The 23,562-nt window shown below is 27.6% G+C and overlaps 2 protein-coding genes and 1 non-coding gene across 3 annotated transcripts; all 3 read left to right on the forward strand.

Annotated features, from left to right (window-relative positions):
• The first annotated feature begins 2,987 nt into the window (after nucleotides 1-2,987).
• On the forward strand, nucleotides 2,988-6,878 carry LOC127256983 (uncharacterized). The gene is made up of 3 exons (XM_051283227.1): nucleotides 2,988-3,311; nucleotides 3,414-3,525; nucleotides 6,343-6,878. Exons 1-3 carry the CDS (start codon nucleotides 3,024-3,026, stop codon nucleotides 6,840-6,842), a joined length of 900 nt encoding a protein of 299 aa, XP_051139184.1. The 5' UTR covers nucleotides 2,988-3,023; the 3' UTR covers nucleotides 6,843-6,878.
• A 3,020-nt stretch (nucleotides 6,879-9,898) lies between these two features.
• TRNAI-AAU (transfer RNA isoleucine (anticodon AAU)) lies at nucleotides 9,899-9,972 on the forward strand. Its single transcript has one exon. It is a non-coding gene; the product is annotated as a tRNA-Ile (tRNA).
• A 328-nt stretch (nucleotides 9,973-10,300) lies between these two features.
• Nucleotides 10,301-12,813, forward strand: LOC127257542 (heterogeneous nuclear ribonucleoprotein 1-like). Its single transcript, XM_051284007.1, has 2 exons — nucleotides 10,301-10,706; nucleotides 11,642-12,813. The coding sequence occupies exons 1-2, from the start codon at nucleotides 10,482-10,484 to the stop codon at nucleotides 12,563-12,565; spliced, it is 1,149 nt and encodes a 382-aa protein (XP_051139964.1). The 5' UTR covers nucleotides 10,301-10,481; the 3' UTR covers nucleotides 12,566-12,813.
• Nucleotides 12,814-23,562: the final 10,749 nt, after the last annotated feature.

Below are 23,562 nucleotides of genomic sequence, written 5' to 3' on the forward strand. Positions count from 1 at the left end.
ATTGCCCTATATCATGGATTAGACTATAGATATTTTCAGTAAGTCTGTTTTTCTATCCTGCTTCGGATTGCTCTTATAGAAACTCAATCGATATGAGATACCAACTTGAATTTGATGAAGTGTTAGTTGTATTATTATTACTATTATAGGTCAAAATTCATCTTGAATTTATATTTATATTTATATTTGTATACACTTAATTTGAGATAATGGAATTTATAATTTTCTCCTCAAAATTCTACAGTGAATATAATCAATTAATTTGGCAAATATGATCAAGATTGCAATCAGTTTCCTTATTTTATCATCCAATAAAAAATTATTGTTAACTAACAATATATATATTTTTTCAAATAGTTATTGGATATATTTTATATAATAAACCATATGTTTTTATACAAATTATTGCTTGTTATTTGCTGGCGTAGTTTGCAAGTTATTGCGCTTGGCTTAATATTTACTCATTATACACTCAAAAATAACTATTTTATGTTCCCTCATAAAAATAAATACATAAATAAAAAGAACATAACTTTTAATTTGTATTTTTTTTTTGTGGACAAAGAGGTTTTGGTTTTTTTGTTTTTTTATATATATAGTAGAATTGTAATTAGATGTTGAATAGTAATAGATACGATGTTTTATATACTCTTTTCGTCCGTCAAATTTATTCTTTTTGTTTTTTCATCCGTTAGTTAAACGCCATTAATATATTGGGTAAACTGTTTTTTTAGTCTCATAACTGGATCCTTATCATTTTAGTCCCGTAAGTGAAGTTTGTAGCAAACTAGTCCCATAAGTGAAAAATTTTCGCTTTTTTAGTCCTCCGGCGCCGGAGACGCCCGCGTGGCTCGCCGGAGGTGATGTGTCCACTAGAGCAGCGACACCTGGCGGACACGTGGATTTTTTTTTTTCATTTTTTTAATTTTTTTAAAAACTTACTTTTAATTTTATTTGTATTTTTTAATTTTTTTTATTTGGTCTAATTAAAAAAAAATAAAAATAATTAAAAAAATGAAAAAAAAATAAATTCATGTGTCCGCCAGGTGTCGCTGACCTGGCGAACACGTCACCTCCGGCGAGCCACGCGGGCGTCTTCGGTGGCGGAGGACTAAAACAACGAAAATTTTTCACTTATGGGACTAGTTTGCGACAGGCTCCACTTACTGGACTAAAATGATAAGGGGGTCCACGGGACTAAAAAAACAGTTTATCCTAATATATTTGGAAAATTCAAGAAATCTATATTTAATTAAGGGTAAACTGTTTTTTTAGTCCCGTAACTAGACTCTTTTATCATTTTAGTCTCGTAACTTGAGGTTGTCTTAAAATAGTCCCGTAAATAAAAAATTTTCTCAATATAGTCCTCAATACCTATGTGGCATATGCGTAGCATGCTGGCGGACACGTGCCGGCCAAATCAGTGCTACGTGGTTGACACGTGTCCGCCACGTGGATAATTTTATTTTTTTAAATAAAAATAAATTAAAATTAGAATTAAAAATATAAATATAAAAATTAAAATTTAAAAAAATAAAAATAAAAATTATCCACATATCCGTCACGTCAGCGCCATGTGGATAATTTATATTTTTTTAATTTTATTTTTTAAAATAAAAATAAATTAAAAATATAAAAAATAAAATTAAAAAATATAAAAGTTTAAAATTAAAAAAAATTATTCACATATCCGTAAGGTCAGCGCCACATAGCCCATTTATATTTTTTATATTAAAAATTAAAAATAAAATATAAAAATATAATTAACAAATATACAAATGAATATATAAATTATTAAAGATCACCTGGCTTGACGGATATACAAATATTTTTTATTTTTTATTTTTATTTTTAATTTTAATTTTTAAATTTTATATTTATATTTATAATTTTTTATATTTAAAAAAATTAAAAAAATAAGAATTATCCATGTGTCAGCCATGTGAGGCTGATTTGGCCGACACGTATCCGTCACCATGCCACGAAAGCATTGTGGATTAAATTGAGAAAATTTTCACTTACGAGACTATTTTAAGACACCCTTCAATTACGAGACTAAAATGATAAAGGGTTCAGTTACAAGACTAAAAAAATCAGTTTATCCTTTAATTATTACCGTTCATTCAACGTTTATTTATTACAAATGCTATTAACTTTATTACATTCTATCTTTTCATTCATTTTAATTACTAATTAAATTTTAAAAAATATCCAAACTAATTTTTACTTTTTCTATTTTTGTAATAAAATATTCATATTCTTAATTTTCATTCGAGTGCAAATGACTCAATACGACGGATGGTGAAAGTATATAATAATAATAATAATAATAACACTCAAATCCCAAACAATCCGAATATATAGTAAAATAAATAAATAAATACATAAAAGTGTTTGGAAACCACCTATATTTAGGATTTATTAGTTAGAAGACCAAGAAAAACTCAAAAATGGGACCCATTGTAATAACTATTTGCAACAAGAAGGCAATCTGTCTGCTCCACGAAAAAGACCCACAACCTTAAAATTCGATTCTTTATTACAGATGGAGCAAACTGTTGTTACATCTTTTTTTGTGCAAATCTAAGTTCCACATCAGAAGTTGCGGAGAAAATTTAACACTTTATAAGTCTCGAGTGAATTCCATTAATACGAGGCCTTTTGAGGATATCAAAAAACAAATCCGTGCGGGCTCAACTCAAAGCGGACAATATCATACTAGTGTTGGGTTGACCCAGTCCCAACAGTGGTATCAGAGTCCGGTTAAACGGTGAAGTGGACCATTGGTTGTGGTGGTGGGCTCGCCATTGTGACCTGCGGACGTGCCTTGTGTCCGTGCGGACAATATCATAGTAGTGTTGAGTTGACCCAATCCCAACATTTATCCGAATTACTTTTTCTTGTTCATCAAAAAAATGACACCAAAATAGCATATAAAAATATACATTTATCAATTTTCATTCATGCAACTCATCAAAAAATAAAATCCATCTTGGTATTAATCATAGATAGATAATTCAGCCATGCCCAAATTGCTGATGGATTTCCTCCATGAGAAGCAAGAACCATTTTCCATGGATCAATACCTTCTTGAAAGAGGCCTAATTCCTTTTATGTGTAATAATTCTTCCAAACCCTCGAAGAGATCATCGATCCGAAGGCCAAAATCTGTCCCAAACTGCACTGAATTTGTCAAGGCAGCGGTTGGAAGAGTGGTGGAGATAATCAATGGTGATCGAAGAAACAGATCGTGCGATGAAACCTGTGATGATCGGTATTTGTCAAAAATTGGCACCACTTTGGAAGAAGAGGTAATCGGTGTTTGATTGATGATAAGTTTGTTAATTAGGATTAGGATTAGGATTAGGATTGGGATTGGAAATTAAATGTGATCCATTGATGGATCTTGATAGGTTGATGAAGACAAGAAGTTGGAGGAATCTGTCAAATGTTTCGATAAACAGCTCAGCCATGTGTATGTTCTTGATGCTACCGAATCCGGAAAAGGGTCGCCTCTTTACCATGGTAAGTTATCCCTCGCAACCTTATATATTGACCCTATTCTTTTCGAGACCCTTTATTTTTTACTATGCTATTTTTTATTTTATTTTTATAAAAAAGTATATTATTTATTCCCGTTAATATTACATGCAATAAATATTTAAGCATAAAATATAAACATAGATACAAACCATATACATAAAAACTGAAATATATTATCATTAGGTCAGCATTTAGTATGTTTAAACTTAAGACAACATATATATAAAAAAATAAAATTTAATTGATTTCGTAACAACCTTCTAGTATTATGAAACCCAACATAATATTTATAGACAATATTACATAATAGTACTATTTTGGTCCTAATTGATTTGTTAGTTCTTGTTTAATTTTTTAGGTGGTGCAATTTGGAGAGTTTTTTTTTTTTTGGGTTATAATTTCATGAATTGTATTAATAAGAATAAAAGAAATTAAGTTTTTTTTTTTTGGGTTATAATTTCATGAATTGTATTAATAAGAATAAAGAAATTAAGTTTTTTTTTTAGGTTATAATTTCATGAATTGTATTAATAAGAATAAAAGAAATTAAGTATTTCCTTCTCCTGGACAAAAAGTATCCATTTAAATTTTTATAATAGATTGATAAATAATAATATTTTATTAGTCGGTGAAAATATATAAAATGATTTTAATATTTTTGTCATTTATATTTATGTTATTTTAATATTAAATTACTGTTATTCTTATTATAATAGAAAAATAAATAGTTTTTAGTTAAAATAATTATAGAGAAAGAGTATAGAACAAAGAAAAATACAAATATATTAGGGCTTCTCAAAATTAAAATAATATCAAACAAATTGGAACTTATAATATTAAATATATCAATCTTAAACATGCTTAACAAATATAAATCAACTTAATTAAAATTATAGTATCTTACATGTTGGATTCACTCAAAACTCTTTTTTTTTTTTTTTCTTCTCGATAAACAAATATATAGTATCTATATTTAAAATTGTCTATTTTTTTTTTATAAATTAATTTTTATTAATCATGAATAAAAGAAAAAATGTAAAAAAATATAATTTATACACAATTATAACTCTTTTTTTTTAATTGTCACCATAGCAAAATATATCATCTACATGTCACAATTTTACTATTTTAGTACATTGACTATGCGTGAATTTCTATCTCAGTCGCAGTGACTTGCACTTTATGACACTCTAGCAAAATATATCATCTACGTGTCACAATTTCACTATTTTAGTACATTAACTATGCGTGAATTTTTATCTTAGTTACAGTGACTTGCACTTCATCACACTCTAGCAAAATATACCATGTTCTTGTGACAATTTTACTAACAATATATTCTACATGTCACAATTTTGTTAAAAGTATCATGTATGCGTCATGTGTTATTTAATGACAACAATGCATGGATTTGACAAGTTGTTAAACTCACGCGCGCTTAATGTACCGAATTAGTGAAATTGTGACACTTGCAAAATATATTTTGTTAGTATAACAATGAAAAAATAAAAATGATAATTAAACCTATGTATGAGATATTTTTTGCAATATTCCCATGAATAAATAAATATATATTTTTTATTAAATTATACTACCTTCGTTAGGCTCTAAGGGTCTCATTTACTTTTTGCGTGTTGATATTTGAATATTAATTATTATATCAAAACATAATAAAAATTAAGAAAAAATTGCAAAAATACTTTCATTATTGTTTTATAATACTAACAGAAGAATATTTGTACAAAAAATTATACAAATATAAAAATATTTTTAATGTTAAATACAATAATGCAAAAGTTAAATGTGACCCTTAGAGGCGGACGGAATATGAACATACTTCTGTAGACGAAATAAGTATATTTTACATGTCAAAATCAGTATAATACTATATATATATATACTATGTCTGTCCCAACTCAAAATATTATTTATATCATTTTTGTTCGTCCAACTCCAAAGTATATATTTTCTATTTTAGTCAAAGTAATTACACACCAATAATAAAATACCATTAATTTTTTACAAAAATTACAAACATACAATTTCACATATAATAACTTTTTACATTAAGTCAAATGGCAAAAATGTCAAAACCTCTTACACAGAAATTTTCGCAAAGCGACTTAGATAAAACACTTCCACTAACTAATAAAATACAATTATTTCTCAATCTACTACGAAACCTCAATAGCCCATTTGCACCGGGATTAAGAGAATATATTCTTATCAACTGGTGTTTGCTATAATATTTTGATGAAAAGAAATATAATTTTTATATGTAATAAATTAAATAAAGAATATATTGTATTTACATATTTTGAAATAGATTATGAAAATATTACACAAATAACCAAACAAAATCTTACAACTAAAAATTTAAGAAGTACTCTCAAATTTTGATTTTATCCAACTAACTAAACACATCCAAAGGTATTTGGTGCAATGCATCTTACAAATATGTTTGCATATTAACTTATCAAATATTTAAGAGTAAATTATGTTTGTATCACTTGTATTTTAATTTAAATACATAAATTATATTGGATAATTCACTTTTGTATTAGTTAAAATGATGCATAAAATTCATATATTCATATAGAATAAAAGAGAATGAGAATAATGCAATGCAATTTACATACAATATTTAATTTAATCTATTTATGTTAATTAAAAAAAAAATACGCAAAAAATATCATAAAGTCTTAAAAACAAGTTGTCAAAACTTTAGAATCGAGCCAAGTTGAGCAAGCTGTCTCTTTTAACTTTTATTTATTTATTTTTTCGAATAATTTTTCTCAGAGCAACGATATATTCAGACAACAACAACAATGCAAGAAAACTCCCTAAAATTCACCCCGAAGCCACATCATCATCCAAAGAAGTATTACAACAACATCAAGGATCTCTATCAAGAATTTATGATGAATACGGATTCATATTCTTCTAAGTACCTTACGAACATGATGGTATTAGAGCGAACAAAGCCGCTCATGATTGATTGTGTTAGGGAAATCATTGAAAGCCACAAAAAACAGAACAAAGGCATATACAATCTAAAAAAAATCTTGGATACAGATGAATTGTGGCTATTTGTTCGCAAAAATGTATGGGAATGGAGCCAAGACCCCGTGGACGAAACCAATTTAGTTTGTTTTCTCCGCAATGATCTATTGGCTTCTACAGAAGAGTCAAGAGTTAATTATGAGAACATAAAAAATGAGACTTCAATGGAGATTGGAGCCGTTATTTTGGAGGGAATTGTCGATGAGCTTGTTGAAGAATTGTGTGGTGAAATTTAGCTGTGTGAATTTGTAGGATTCTGATTTTCGAAGATATATAAGTTGACAAAATAAGTTTATAGAATGTTTAAACTTTTCTTGCTTCTTAAAAATTTGACCTTTTTATGTTATACGATTAAGCATATCGTTATTTCATATATTGTTTATTGTTTTATAATAAAATTGTATGATATTTAAATTATTCACAAAGAGATAAAATTTATTTTGAAAGCCAAAAGAAATCATAATAAAATTATCAAACAATCTATTCATGTTTGGTGAAAATATTTAAAAATTAAAATGAGATTTTTTTTTTTTTTTTGTTCTTTTGGCAAGTTTGATTTTTTTTTTATTACTTTTTCAAATTTTATATTTACAAGAGTTGGCAATATACAATCAATATCTGTGTGTGTTTTTCTAGAAAAAATTAATTATATATATATATATATTTTTTTCATAAAGCAGATTCTTGCTAACTTAAATGATGTGGTTCTAAAGCAAATTGTAATCAAGTTTGAAGGAATTTTTTTTGGGTTAGATTCATTCATTATTTTTTATGATAAGATATACAAATATTTGTAGTATGTTAGTTTTACAAGAACAATGATTTTTGTTCATAATTTATTTTCAGTTACTTTTTCGATATATTTTAGGAACTATTATTATTACAATTATTATTATTATTATTATTATTATTATTATTATTATTTCAAGTACTAGAGAAATTTTTAGTCTTCAAAGAATTTTAAAAAGAAAAAAGCAAAACAAAATGAAAAATTTTACTACTCAATCTTTTAAATATGCAACCATTAACAGTGCATTATTTAAAATTCTTATCCCTACCACATGATCTAAAATTACTATATTGTCAATTGAATAGGAATCCTTGAGGACAAACTTATAGATGTAAGTTCTCTTTAGAAAAATACATACAAAATTGCTCTTTAGTTAGATGTAAAATCTAGATAAATTGTATGTAGACTTGCATTTTAATTGAAACATGCAAAATATCTTTATCTACATTTTTATTGCATAATTCACTATTGTACTATAATAAAAATAAAACATAGAAACTCCGCAAGAAGTGATTTAGAGCATATGTAATGATGTTTAAGTAAAAAATACATTTATTAGCTACTGCGGCATTTATTTGTCCATTTTTACTTTCTACACAATCGATTAAAAGAAGTAAGTACGCTTTACAATTTTGATTTTGATTTTAATATTATATTTATTTTTATTTTTAAAAAAAAATCGAATCAAATATTTATTTTTTATTTATTATATTTACACTAAAATTTTGATTTTACATTCAAAAATATGATCTAATAAATATCAATACAGATGTACCCATCAAATTTTTTTTATTTTTTTCTAAAACCCAAAATGCTCACATGGCATCTGACTTGGGTATCTTCGCATGAAGATATATCTCTATTGGGCATGCCTCGGTGTGAAAAGGTGAATAGAAATATAGAATTTCTATACAATATGATGCAAATTAAAGTAGAGATCGAAAAAATGTGCAGATTATTATTGGAGCAAAAATTATTTTTGGTCCCATTAAATATTATAATTATCAATTTTTGTCTTATTCAAACAAAAATTATCAATTTTAGTCTCATTCAAATGAAAATTTATCAATTGTAATATTAAGATGGTTGACTGAGACTGAACATTATAAAATTGACTACATGAGACACCCAATCACCTTCTGAGTTATCTAATATGGCTGCATTGATTACCCTGCACTTCTGAACATAGCCGTGTTCCTGCCCGTATTCCGAACACAATCATGTTCATGTCATGTTCTCAACACAGCTATATTTTAGGCCATATTCATGTCCATTTTTTCAACACAACCATGTTTTAGGTCATGTTCACGACTATGTTTTCAATATAATCATATTGTAAGTCATATTTATTATTATTTTTACTTGGTTAAAATTATTTGATATATATATTTATAATTTAACAAATTATTTTTTACAATTATTTTATAATATAAAAAATAATCAATTTTTAATATTTTAAAAATATATAAAAGTAATAATATATTAATATATATTTTTTATAATCATCATTATATATATTTTTAAAAATTTATAGTAAAAATTTTAAAATATTATTTTAAAATAATTATTTCTATAAATTATAAATTAAATTTATTATTCAAAATAATATTTTAAAATAATATTATAAAAAATATATATTAATATATTATTATTTTTATATTTTTTTGCAATTATTTTTTAAAATATTAAAAATTGATTATTTTATATATTATGAAATAATTGTAAAAATTATTTTTATTGAATTATAAATATATATCAAATAATTTTAACCAAAAAGTGAAAATAATAATAAATATAACCTACAATATGACCTAGAACATGGCTCTGTTGAGAACATGAGCAGGAACAGGGCCAAAACATGGGTCTCTTGAGAACATGGGTAGGAACATGGTTGTGTACAGAACACGGGCAGGAACACGGCCGTATTCAGAAGTGCATGATAATCAACACGGCCGTGTTGGCTGCTTAGGACGCCTAGTCACCATCTGAGTCATCCAACACGACCGTGTTCAGTCCCAGTCAACCATTTTGGAACTAAAATTGATAAATTTTTATTTGAGTGTGACCAAAATTGATAAATTTTTTTGAATAAAACAAAAATTGATAATTATAATATTTAATGAGACAAAAATAATTTTTGCTCGTATTATTGTCATTTTCATACCAATATTTTATTATGAAGGAAAATAAAAACATAGGAGTCCATAATTTGGTGGTGTTTGTTTGGGGATTTGGATTTTGAATTGGGATTTTAATAGTAAAAATTTTGAATTTGACTAGTTGTATGATGTGATATAAATAGGTGTTGATGTGATGTTTTGAATGTAAAATTGATTTTTAGTATAATATAAAAAATAAAAAATAGGTGTTTGATTTGATATTTTTGGGGGGAAAAAAAATTGGATGAATAGTGGATTTAAAATCCAATCTTCCAAACAAACACACCCAAGCTATTAAATACAATTATTTTAATTAAATATTAATGTTTCAATTAAATATATTGGCCTATTAGCTCAGCTGGTTAGAGCGTCGTGCTAATAACGCGAAGGTCGCAGGTTCGAGACCTGCATGGGCCATATTATTTTTAATTTTTCATACTCTCTACGCGCACAAAACAAGAGCCCACCAAATGGACGGTGTAGATTCATCGAGTGTGTAGCTATCCCCGAGCTCCTAGGTTCCGAACTCCAGAAAAATCTGCGCCGTATAGATTAATGGACCCCGCAATATGGACGGTGACAATTCATTTTTACAGAAACTCCTATGGATCACCTCACCAAAGCTATTATTACAGTCAGATTTTCCTTAAAATACACACCTACATAAATACTTACTTATACGTATATGTGTACGTATATACATACGTACATACATAATACGTGTTTGCGTTTTAGGGCAAATGTGATTCATCATCCTCTCCTCACTTTTCGGACCCTCAATTTTTGTTGTTTTCAGAGAATTTGCAATCCCTCCCTCCTTTAGTCTCCCTCCAACCCCGTTTCCCCCCAAATTATTAATTTCTTTCGAAAACCCTAGTTTCCCCCTCTCCGCTTTCTGGATTCACTTTCCTCGCCTTCTTGCGGCAATGGAGGATGGGGAGCACAACAAGCTGTTCGTCGGGGGTATTTCGTGGGAGGCGACGGAGGAAATCCTCAAGGAGCATTTCAGCAAATACGGCGCCGTTTTGGGCTCCGTAATTGCTAGAGATCGGATTACTGGCAGCCCCAGGGGATTTGCTTTTGTTACCTTCACTGAATCTTCCGCCGTCGACCGCGCGCTTCAGGACTCGCATCAGATTCTCAGCAGAACGGTTCGTTTATGATTTGTTTCACTCTTAGGGCTTTTTTTGTTGTGAAATTGTTTGTGCTGAGAGAATTTAGGGCTTTTCGGACTTAATTTGTTCTCTTTGTTTTTTCCTACTCTTTCTGCGATTTCGTTAGTCAAAGTCGGATTGTTTCGGATCTTTGTCTGTATTTGTTCGATTACGTAGGTGGATCGGCTTTTACTTTATGGAAATTGTGAATGGGTTCGAGTAATTGATTTTTAATTTGTATGTGTGTGGTTTTGGGTACCGCTGGCTCCATAGCTTTTTCTTGTTCTTTTATTTAATATTTCTTCGATTTTGGGATTTTCTTAGAATTCTTTCATGGGGCCATCATGACCTTCTTCTTCTTCCTCTTTGTTATTTCTTCTATTGCTTTACTTTTACCTTTTTCAGAGTAAGAAGTAAACAAAAACATGTGACGATTTTAATTATTCATCTGGTTTTATCTTATTGATACCTGTTTCTGCAGCAGATTTTCAACCCTTTTTGTGCTTTTAAATAAGAATTGTTCTTGTGTTTTGGTTGATTTGAATAGTCACAGAACAGATTATATGCTATATAGTGAACGATTGAATGATGCCATTAGTGACTATGAATATGAGTGAGTATAGTAATGATTGAGCAATTATTGAATATCTAGACTTATGTAAACTGTGAATTTTGTAGAGATTATGTTTGCCTGTTCTGGAATTTATTTATTTTCTATTTGCAAATACACAGCCTGCCAAGCTGAAAAAGGTTGCTCTCCTGCTGTTTTGTACCTGTGATTATTTAAACCTGCAATACTATTTGCCTGTCAATATATAGTATTTAAGTAATTGCAATAATATTATATTGGTGAATCATATTTTAAAAACAGTTTCCGAATGCATAGTGAGGCTACTAAAGCCCGAAATGTTGTTTGTCGTGTTACTTTAAAGGTGGAAGTGAAAAGGGCGATACCCCGGAACGAACAGCAAAGTCAGCAACTTCATCAAAGGGGTGTAAGCAAGAACGTCGGTAGAACCAATGTTAGGAGCAGCGACCATCAGTCCAGGACGAAGAAGATTTTCGTAGGAGGGCTATCGGCTAACTTAACTCAGGAAGAATTCCGAAGCTACTTCGAAAAGTTCGGCAGGATCACAGATGTAGTTGTGATGCACGACAACACGACCCATAGACCGAGGGGGTTCGGTTTCATCACTTTCGACTCGGAGGACTCCGTCGAGGAAGTTATGCAGAATAAATTCCACGAATTGAACGGAAAGCATGTGGAGGTTAAAAGGGCTGTCCCGAAAGACGGAATTAGCAGTAGCAGCAGCAGTAGTAACGGATATAATGGAAGATTATCCAGCGGCAGGGCAGACCAAAACTTCAACTTTTATCACCAAGGTAATTACTCGCCGTACAACGCAAGATTCGGACATTTCCCGACTGGATACGGAAATGTTCCTGGCTACCCATACGGGGCAGGTGTATTCGGAAATGGTTATCCGTCTGCCGGGTACGGCGGGATCGGTTACGGGTTCGCGCCGATTGTCCCAACGGGTCCGTGGAATCCGGCGATGGTTGGGGTTAGGGCAGGTTTGTTGCCGTACGGAAATGCTCCGCCTGTCTACCCGACCTACCCGAACGGCGGGTATGGGGTGACGGGGTACGGCGGGATTGTGGGCGCGGAAATTAGTGGTAAAATGGGACAATTGAGCATTGGAGATGTGAATTCGAGTGAGTCGTGGACGCAATCTGGTATGAGTAACGTAGATGTGAATTCGTTTCGATCGGGAAGAGGCGGGCGAGGATCGTCGACGGGAAAACAGAGTCAGAAAGGCAACGATCGGTCTCGAGAGGTGACTAGTTCTAGCTGATGTGATTGTGAATATTGACTTGGCTAGGAATGTCTGTCTTCTTCCACTGACATCGTCGAGGTAATGTCAGCTCTCTCATGTCCATGTTTTAGATGCCTTTCTAATTCTTGGGGAAAGGGGTAAGGGGTAATTTAATGGTTACATTATCTTAATATTTATTGTTCAAAGTTGATGAATTTGGGATACCCTTTTTACTGTAATATATGTTTTTTTTTTTTGAAATATTTGTTGTGCATCTGCTTTGATTATCTTATCTTTTTTAGTTGTTGAAATAAATGTTGTAAGGTTTGTGAATGGGTTTGGTTGAGAAGACAGGGTCAGGGTCAGGGTCAGGGTTGCATTGATTCCTCATCTGCAGTCTTTGCTGCATTCATTTACTTTCATTATTGATAGGTTTGTTTATTTATTTTAGATACCAATTTTTATTTTCCTTAAGTATATTTGCACAATTTTTTTTAGGTTATTGTCTTTTTTTTGTTATGAAATGACAAATTTGTTCTTAATTGTATGGTAGAGATTAAAAGTAATAAATGAATTAAGGATAAAAATGTAAAATTTGTGTTTAAAAAAGGAAATAAGACTATAATTATTGGTCTGTCTTAAATAGAAAAATAGGACATTAATTCGTAGATGGAGGAAATATTTAGTTTTAGTATTACATATATATATATATATGCTGTTGCAATTTCTTGGAATTGCTCTTTGTGTTGGTTTTAGTACATAATAATTGTTGGATTAGGACTTATGTGTATTATATGAATTAGGAATTTTGACAAGGTGAATTAAACTATTTAATATTTTATTTTATATATATATAATGAAGGGTTTGTTCTACTATGGTTACTTTGTTCAATAGGGCATTATGGAGGAGTTTTCAGTCCAATTTTCGGCAAAATTGTCCACAATTCTTATGTGGTTTCGCAGCTTAGTGTACTTTAAAATTTACATGGCGATTTTTATATTTTTAAAAATATTGTATGATTTTTTTTTTCTTTTTACATTTTGTGTGATTTTTCATATATTTTTTTCATGTAAAGTTTTTTAAAATATAAGAAAATGCTATGCAATTTTTAAAATACGTTGAGTTCCGAAATCATCACAAAACAGTTATGGGCAATTTTTGCCCTAATTTTCGGGTCTTAAATCGGCACCCAACACAATCCAAGGTTGGTTTAATTTTAAGGTGTGTTTGTTTGGGGATTGGATTTTAAATACACTATTCATCCCATATTTTTTTTTCCAAGAACATCAAATTAAACATCTATTTTTTATTTTTTATATTATACTAAAAATCAATTTTACATTTAAAATATTACATCAATACCTATTTATATCATATTATACAACTATTTAAATTCAAAATTTTTACTGCATCACGGATAGTGGGTATAAATACAAATAATTTCTCATTTTAATAGTAAAAAAAGAGAACAAATACTAGAAATTTAACATTAACATCAAAAATTGAATTGTTCACTGTGTATCATCCTTATTGTTTATTCTTTTTACTATATTTCTAAACACACTACAATTTGTAGTTTGTTATCCTATCTACATAGCTTAGAAATTTGTACTTTTGTGATCAATTGTCTATATGAGCATACACATGATAATTAAATACTCTTAGATCAAAATAATAAAAAAATAGTATTAGAACATACCACAATAGAAGTTTTCAACCATAAAACAAACTTGTTCACCAGACAATATACAAGTTAATATACATATAAATATATTAATTTTAATAAATCCGCCAGACATGGCCCAGATAATTTTTTGGCCTATTTTTGGAGGTTTAAAGATGACTTTTTGGTGCCAGATTCGAATTGGGTACTCGATACTTGTCTATTTTTGTCTGTTTTAATAATAGACGTATCTCTCTTAATATAAAATGAAAAATGCATCTTAATCCGTCGTAATTCAAAATTATTTTTGCCATTAAAATTTTCAATTTCGGCTTTCGCAATAGTAGTTGGAAAATCAAATAACTACACAATCTGACAACCCAAGCGGAACCAATATATCTTATACCAATGTATTGTGAAATTGATAGGTAAAATAAAATAAAAAAAATTAATCAGGTAAGAATAAGAAAGATTAGAGATATAAAATATAATTTGATTCGGAATAAATTCCTATGTCCACTGAAAAAAAAAAAAAAACAAGAAGAAGAAGAAGAATTAACTAATAAAAAAAGTTTCAAATCCAATATATATGTTTCCAAAGAATTACCAAGAACTAATCAAAAGAAATAAAAAATAAAAAAAAAAATTTCTCTTCCAATTTAAAACAAATGGAATTCAGAATTACTGTAACGAATTATATAATTTTTTTTTAATGTAAAATTAATATTTATCATAATACAAATATATATATATATATTTGATTTGGTATTTTTAAAAAAATAAAATAATAAATAATAAAATCTAAATTGAAAATTCAGAAGCAAATAAAGCCATAATATTTGATTTGGCATATATTAAAATATGGAACTTTTGAAGTGAACACTCAGCCTTACATGAGATAGATAATTTGTTAGGCCCAAATTAATTGGGCTTCTACACTCTTTATTTTCAATTTTTTTTTTTTTTTATTATTGTTATTTTAATTATTTATAAAACATGATTGATAGTTGTATCTGAAGTTAGAAGTTTAATTGGACAAATTTCATTTAATTTATATTTACTTATGATATGAATGACTAGAAAAAATTTAAAATACATATTTAAATATTGTAAAATTTGTATATTAAGAAAATATATTTATTTCCGTAGTCAAAATATATACTCATAATTTTGGACACACATGTTTTAATGTAAATGTGTAATAATTGGTATTTTTTTTTACTTTCATTTTTGTACTATTTAATTTATTCTTTTATCTTTAAAATTATTATTTTCAATGCCTATATATATATATATATATATATTTAAAATCCATTAATTAGTGAACAACTCCAAATATTGTATGTATGTATATGTGTTGTGGAAAATTATAGTGAAAGTGGGATGGAAAGGATAGTGATCATTAGATGAGAGATTTTCTTTAAAGAGGTTGGGACACTTATTTAATTTTTACATACCAATAATAATAATAAAAAATAAAAATAAAATTTTATTGTTTGACAGCCAAATGAATTAAATTAAAAACAAAGAAGTGATGGTGGATTCACTCATCATTGCCATATTATAAACTCTTTTCCTATTGTAACTACGTTTCTGCATTTATTTTCCCTCTCAAAAACACCTTTTTCATTTTGCTTTCAACATTCAAAACAAATCATTTCTATTTGAAAATTTGTCCCTCAATAATATATATATATGCAAAATCAATCAGTCATACATGTAAATATGTGGTGCCGTAAAGAATGGTCTGGTAGTATGAAGTGAATTTCATATTTACTATATCTACACTATAAAAAAATAGATTATTTGTAACGGAATTTCGTTTCTAAAGTTCACGTAGCTAACGTAATTCCATCTCTAATTCCGTCTCTAATATCATTAGTAACGGAAAAAGTGGATTTAACAACGAAATTTTTTTTTTACAAAATTGATATTTTTTTTGTAGTGCTAGAGCTGTTAAACGAATTGAGCCGTTCGTGAACTTGGCTTGGTTCGGCTCGATTAAACCTCGTTCGCGAACGTTAACGAGCTGAACTGAACAATATAAACAGGCTCGTTTGGTTAACGAACGAGTCCGAACTTTGTTCGCGAACGTTCGTTTAAATAATATATTTATTATAAATATTATATATATAAAATTATAATTTATAAATAAATAAAATATTAATTTAAAATATATAAATAAAATAATTTTAAATTTTCTTTATAATTTATAAATTTTAAAAAATAAGACAAACGAGCTCGAACGAACTCGAACAAGCTTAATCGAGCCTAAACGAGCCGAACACGAACACGAGCTCAAATAACAAAAATTCTTAACGAGGCGAACACGAACACGAGCTCAAACAACAAAATTCTTAACGATCCGAGCTCGAACACTACGAACGAGCTCAAAAGCTTACTGAACGAACACGAGCCTTGTTCGCGAACATTAACGAATACTTAAAATTTAACTCGGCTCGGATCGTTAACAACTCTAATTATATCTAATGAATAAATTATTTTTCAATATTTGTTATAATCTATTACTTCCTCCGTCCCGGATATTTTTTCCGTTTTACTGTAGATACGAGAATTTATAAGGATATAATTAGTAAATAATTGAAAATATATTAGTGAAAATAGTTATTATATAATATAAATAATTATAGATTAAAATTAACATAAGTGATTAGTATAATTAAAATTAAAAAAATTATAAATTGAATTTTTTAAAATATGATTAAAGTGTATAATTATTTTCCAAAAAAAGAAAGTGACAAAATAAGTGGGACGGACGAAAATGAAAAGGTAGACATGAGAAGTGGGACGGAGGGAGTATTAGTGTACCAAGAAAATTAATAATACCTTGAATGTTATTTCAATTCTAAAATATTAGAAGAAATGTTGATGATAATATTTACAACAAAATGATTCACTCCATTAGTTCATAAAATAAATACATATATGTTTTATATCTAATAAAATTCTTAATTTTATTTTATTTTATTTTTATTTTTTTGTTCGAATCTGAATAGATCTTCAAGAACCCTTTAGATCTTGGGGATTCTATTATGATATGTTCTTCTTTGTTGGAGTAAATCACTCTTGTCAATTGATGATGGTATATGACTATTTTTCTATTTGTATACATTTTATTTATTTATTTATTTATTTTATTTTCACTTTCATTTTACTAAGTTGTTAGTATTCTTAATAGAAAATTATTCTTTATAGTGACTATTAGCATAATTTTATATTCCCTAGCCATCAACTACAAATCCGTAGGGCATGATACTTATTTCTTGGAGAAAAATCGATATAGAAATAATTAACCATGTACATTTCCATTGATGCACAAAATGCATTTAGAATTCCCGGAATCACTGTAAGAAAATAGTATTTTTTAACAATTTATTTTTATTTTTATTTTAAAATTTACTTTTTTGGTTACTAATAACATAAGATACGAAATTTATCATAAATTTCATCCCTAAAATTCACGTAACTAACGTTATCCGTTCTTAAGTTCTATTACAAATAAATTATATATGTTTTTTTTAGTGAATGACATGTCTATTTTGGTCACGTCAGCCTAAATGTGTAAAGAGTTTCCTAGGGAATTTTCCGCAATTATTTTTTTTATCTCTTGGGCCGCACATTAGGGCAAAAGATCTTTATAATATATTTCTTTTTTTTTTTAAAAAAAAAAACTAAATTAAATTAACTCTACTGTTTTATATTTTTTAACCCTAAAAATTTCAAACCTAATATTCATTCATGTTTTTATGTTCAAAACATCACATCTAACATATATCTAATGATTCCAAAGTATGCATGTCTAATTGTAAGCAACTTTGTTCTGGGCAACAATCAAAATAATAAGTAGAAACATAAAAAATAATAAAGATAAATTTGTTCATAAACATGTCATTGGTGTGTATCGAGATAACGTATGCAATACTAAATGATACACGTAGAATGAGTTAAACAAAACAACAATAAATTTGTTTTTCTAACTTTCCGAGTAACAAGGGCATTTCTCAGGTACCAATCTAGATCATTCCAATAAAATACAAGGAGTAAAATATAAAACATCCCAAAAAATGTCCAAACAAGAGTAACAACAAAACTATTGAAAAAGTATAAAAAGCAATTGTAGCCCGGCAAAATTACCGCTAATTCTTTTATAGTTTCAAAACTCAGGTTAAATCCCCAATATATTTTAAAAATTGCGTGGCGCCCTTTATACTTTAAAAAATATTGTATGAAAACCCCTTTTTATATTTTTTGTGTGATGAGAAGATGATTTTCATCTATATTTTTTGCATGGTAGGAAATTTCACGCAACGTTTTTGAAAGTATAAGGGAGCGTCATATAATTTTTTAAGTACATGTGAATTTATGTTGAATTTCAAAACCATACGAGAATTATGCAATTTTGACATTGTAGCCCTTACCAAGTTCAAGTGAATTTTGGCCTCTTCGCAAAGGCTGTGTTGCAATGACTCAATTTTGATCGTTTGCACTTTTGTTTTGGATGTTACTTATGGATGATCTCCTCATTGTCTTCTTTTTTTTTTTTTCCAAAACATCTTCGGGATTCACAATTGATCATCCATTAAATGGATAACTTATTCACTTCTTAAACTCCTCCAAAGCTAATGAATCCTTCAACAATCACAATCATGTTACATACCCCAAGTAAAATATGAATTCTCCAAAGATTTTCACAATCAAGTCATTGGTTCAATATCTCGATCAATCCATCAAAAACATGTTCTTCTTCCCGAAGAAAGAAAACACCCAATAACAAAATATAGGTGTTGAAGACTTTTCCAATGTCGATCTTTTTTTTACTTCGATTAATCTCAAAAAACTTTCACACATCTCTCTAGAGAATCACACGAAAAGCTCCATCTTCATGATTTGATGTATGTATGTATATAATACACAGAAATACAATAATCAGTAAAAATATCATCTGTTTATTGAAGAATGTGGAGTAATATGTGTACTACCACCTCCAATCATTTTATTCAATAACAAAATATATAGCTACTAACTTTTAGTTGCAAAAATTGACCAAATTTAACTAATTGTACCATTAAATACCTTCTTAGTTTATTATTATTATTATTATTATTATTATTATTATTATTATTATTATTATTATTTCCATATCCTTTTGCATGTTCGACTTATAAAATATCTCTCCAATCTTGACTTAGGAAGGATAAGATTCAATATATAATCATTTGATTAATCTATGAAAATTATAACAACAATTAAAACAAATGCCAACGTATCTAATTCAAACTTTTACTTTTTCCAACCTTAAATCCATTTCCCAACTCCACATTTAACCATTTTTTTTCCCTTGGATTATTCGGAGTAGATGGAACTGAAGCAATAGCAAGGTTGTTATACTTATATCTAAAAGACTTTGTTTGATTAGACCATTTGCAAAAAAAAAAAAAAAAAAAAAAGACACAACAACAAACAAATACACCACCATTGAAGTCAAAAGAACTGTTATTTGCATTGATATTTGTTAGTGCCTCCGTTGTGCAAATGTGTGTTCATTCGACCGGAAATGAGTTTTAATAAAACTGAGTAATAATTGTTAATTTTTTCTTTTATAGTAAAAAAAAAAATACAAAAGTGTAATAATTTTTTAATTTAAAAAAGAAACGAGAATATTTTTTTATGATAATCAAAAAAAAAAAAAAAGTAAATATAGATTTGAATGACGGAGGGGATAATATATATATATATCTATAAATTTATCAATATCAAATACAATTGTCTTTTCGTTCCAACGACATCAAGATTTAAAATATTTTTAGAATTTTTAGAATTATTTTTGGAATAGTAGAATTTTAAATAAAAAGTCGATACTTAATATAATATAAATATATGTTGAATGTGATATTTTGTATCAATGACATATTTTCATGTAATATTTTAAGTAAAGATATGTATTTATATATTTTAATATGTTTATGTATTTTTTAAAAGTACCGAATGGAGAATATTGAATATGTAGTTTGATTAAAAAAATGAGCATATGGCAAAATTTGTTAATTCTAAGTATTTTGAAATAATTTTATTTAATTAGGAGTTTTGAAATTTTAGAAAGTTTTTAAAATAATAAAAATGAATAATTATTGTCATATAAATAAGCGTTGAATGTAATGTTTAAACTGACGTGGGGACTTAGACCTTTAGGCATTTCTTTTTCCCGCGTTTTGAACGGGTTTTTTGTATGAAAAATCATTTTTTTTAATATTATATTGTAGATAAAAAAAATATGAATATTATGTGATATTTTAAAAGAAAATATTATTGATAAATAGTTTAAAGTGTTTAAAAAATTATGTATATAAATGCTAATGCCAATTCATAGTAGTAGTTAGATGAGAATTATGCATATTGATTTTTTTATGTTGAATTAGTTATTTTTTAATGGAACAATTTCCCTTAAATATTATTAAAAAAATATAAAATATACACATATTAATATAATATATATTATTCACTCATAAAAAATCAATTATTCAATACAAAATATTATTTTTATATTATAAACATAGTCCCTGTACAACACACAAAAAAAAAAAAATCGATTCATCTAAAAAAACATTGAGTCAACAGACTACATTGGTGTTTAATGTTATTAAAATATATTTAGAAAATATATATTATATTTATGGTTGTTATATTATCTAAGAAATTTGTAAGATTCTTACTTTATTAGATGATTTGTACGTCATTATAAATATGTATGAGTTCTTATGATTGAAATAAAAAATTTCAATTTTATATTGTAACATGGTATTAGAGATAAATTCTCTCCGGGTATATTCATGACCCGTTATATCACGTATATAGTTTTTAATATTATTGATGGATCTGTTTCCTATCAACGGCCATGCTATCATTTCAATGTCGTTTCCGTCTCTGCTACTTCGACCTCCATGACAGAATTCTACTTTCGACTCTAACCCTGTTGAGAGTCATGTTTTCGATTCTAACTCTATTGAGAGCGAGCGAGTTATGTTTCCAACTCTAGCTCTGTTGTGAGCGAACGAGTCCTACTTTCGACTCTAGCTCTATTAAGAGTGAGCGAGTCCTGTTTTCGATTCTAGTTCCGTTGTGAGTGAGCGAGTCCTATTTTCAATTCTAATGGTGTTGAGAATTTTGCTTCTGACTTTGATCCAGTGGACGACTACACTATTTTCAGTCAATCTTGGCAAATTCAAATTCGTTCTTAGAAAATCTCAACTACATCTTTTTCTGTCTCTTCCGACAAACTCAAGTTTGTTCGGTCAAATCTTGAGTTTGAGAAATGGTGTAAAAATATATTTAGAAAATATATACTATATTTATGGTAGTTATCTTATTTAAAAAATTTGTAGGATTCTTGTTTTATTAGTTGATTTGTACGTCATTATAAATATGTACGAATTTGTTATGATTGAAATAGAGAACTTCATTTTTATATTCTAACAAATGTGATGTTATTTTATACTTCTTTCCGTACAAATGACCTATTTTTTTGTCCGTCTCACACTCATTTCTATATTTGGTAAATCTATTAATGTTAAATACACTCAAACAAATACAAATCAATTTAATTAAATTTATAATATTTTACACGTAGAATCCACTCAAGAACTCATTTATTTTCGTCTCTCTTCTCAATTAACAAATATTTTTATCTTCTTTTAAAACTTCATTTTTTTATATAAGTAATTTATGATAATGATAAATAAATAAAATTTTTATCTTCTTTTTATTTTTATTTATTGTATTATATAAAATTTTATTCAATGATATTCATATTATATATATTTTATTGAGATATAATGTTAAAAATATTTAAGCATATATTTTATTTTTTTTAATCATATATAATATACTTATGTTACATACAATTATTAAATAACTGATCTCATGCTATCTAAATAAATAATTTATACTTTCTAAATTCTCGTATCCAACTAAAAACTATCATCTTAGCTGGGACGAATAGAGTAATAATGAACATGACTATAATTGAGATTTACAACAATGCTTCCAAATGTGAATAATTTCTTGTTACAATTGTTGTACTTTTCTCACATGTATAGATTTTCTGCACTATTTATTTATTTTCAAAATTTCTGTTTAGCAATATATATATATATAGGGCTTATATGAGGATAAATTAAACTAATAATGATTGGTGATTATAGTTAAAAGAAATGAAAGAAAAAAGAAATAAAAAAGATGAATAAATAATGGGAATAGATGTTTTGGGTGATTTTGGAGGGGCCTTTATATAATCATTCCAAGAATATATGAAACACTTAGCCCCCACTTCCTCTTTTTGTCTGAGATAAGGTCTTTGACTAATCCACCAATTTTTTTGTACAATATTTTCATGTATTATTATTATTATTATTATTATTATTATTATTATTATTATTATTATTTAAATATATATATATATATATATACACATGTACATAAATGTGTTTGCAATTTGCAATAGTAAAAACTTATTAATTGATGGTTGATTTGATAGATACAATTTCTTAATAGAATAAAGTTGATGGAACCTATTCTTGATGATTTAGATTATTTTGACAAGAATTTTTATAATTTTGGTAAGTTTTAACCTAAAAGCACTTTAAATTATTAGGTATATTTGGTATAGTGAATAAATATTTAGAGAAATGACAAAATATAATTGTATAGAAAGGGAATTAAGAGAATGAGAATTATTGTTATTTATAGTAAAATAGATAATTTAGTTGAGGAATATAATAGAGAAATGCAACTAGTTATATGAATTAATTGTGTTACAATGGACTAAAAAAAGAGATGATTAATAAATTAGGAGAAGACAATAAATTGGGTAAGAGAATATTTTAGTGGAGTGAGAAATGATATTATTGGTGTATTTAATTGGTCCAATTAAAAAAATAAATTGCCCTTGATTTTTTTTTTTTTTCTTTTGACGACGTAAGAACCTGTTGCCGCTACCCGAAAGTGCGTTTGGGTAAATTTCGGTCGAATCTAATATTCTGCAAATCAGGTCCAACGGGATAACTTATAAGAGTAAATAATTTATTTTTATAAAAAAAAATTATGAAAATAGAATAGTTGAAATAAACTAAAAAAATTGTCAAATAAATACGCTTTGTGTTTCACTATTTTTCATTTATCTAAATATGAGGAAAAAAAAAGCAACAATGACAAATCATTCATTCTTCAAATATAAATTTTCTAATTTTAAAAAATGAAAGTAATTTTAATTTTTCTATCACAATCTATATGCAGTTATGCACCCAAAGTCATTATGGGCGTGTTTGGCAATTAGCTGATAGCTATTAGCTGTTAGCT

This window comes from Andrographis paniculata, unplaced genomic scaffold (assembly GCF_009805555.1).
Source record: "Andrographis paniculata isolate CXL003 unplaced genomic scaffold, ASM980555v1 Contig57END, whole genome shotgun sequence".
NCBI classification, from domain to species: Eukaryota; Viridiplantae; Streptophyta; class Magnoliopsida; order Lamiales; family Acanthaceae; genus Andrographis; species Andrographis paniculata.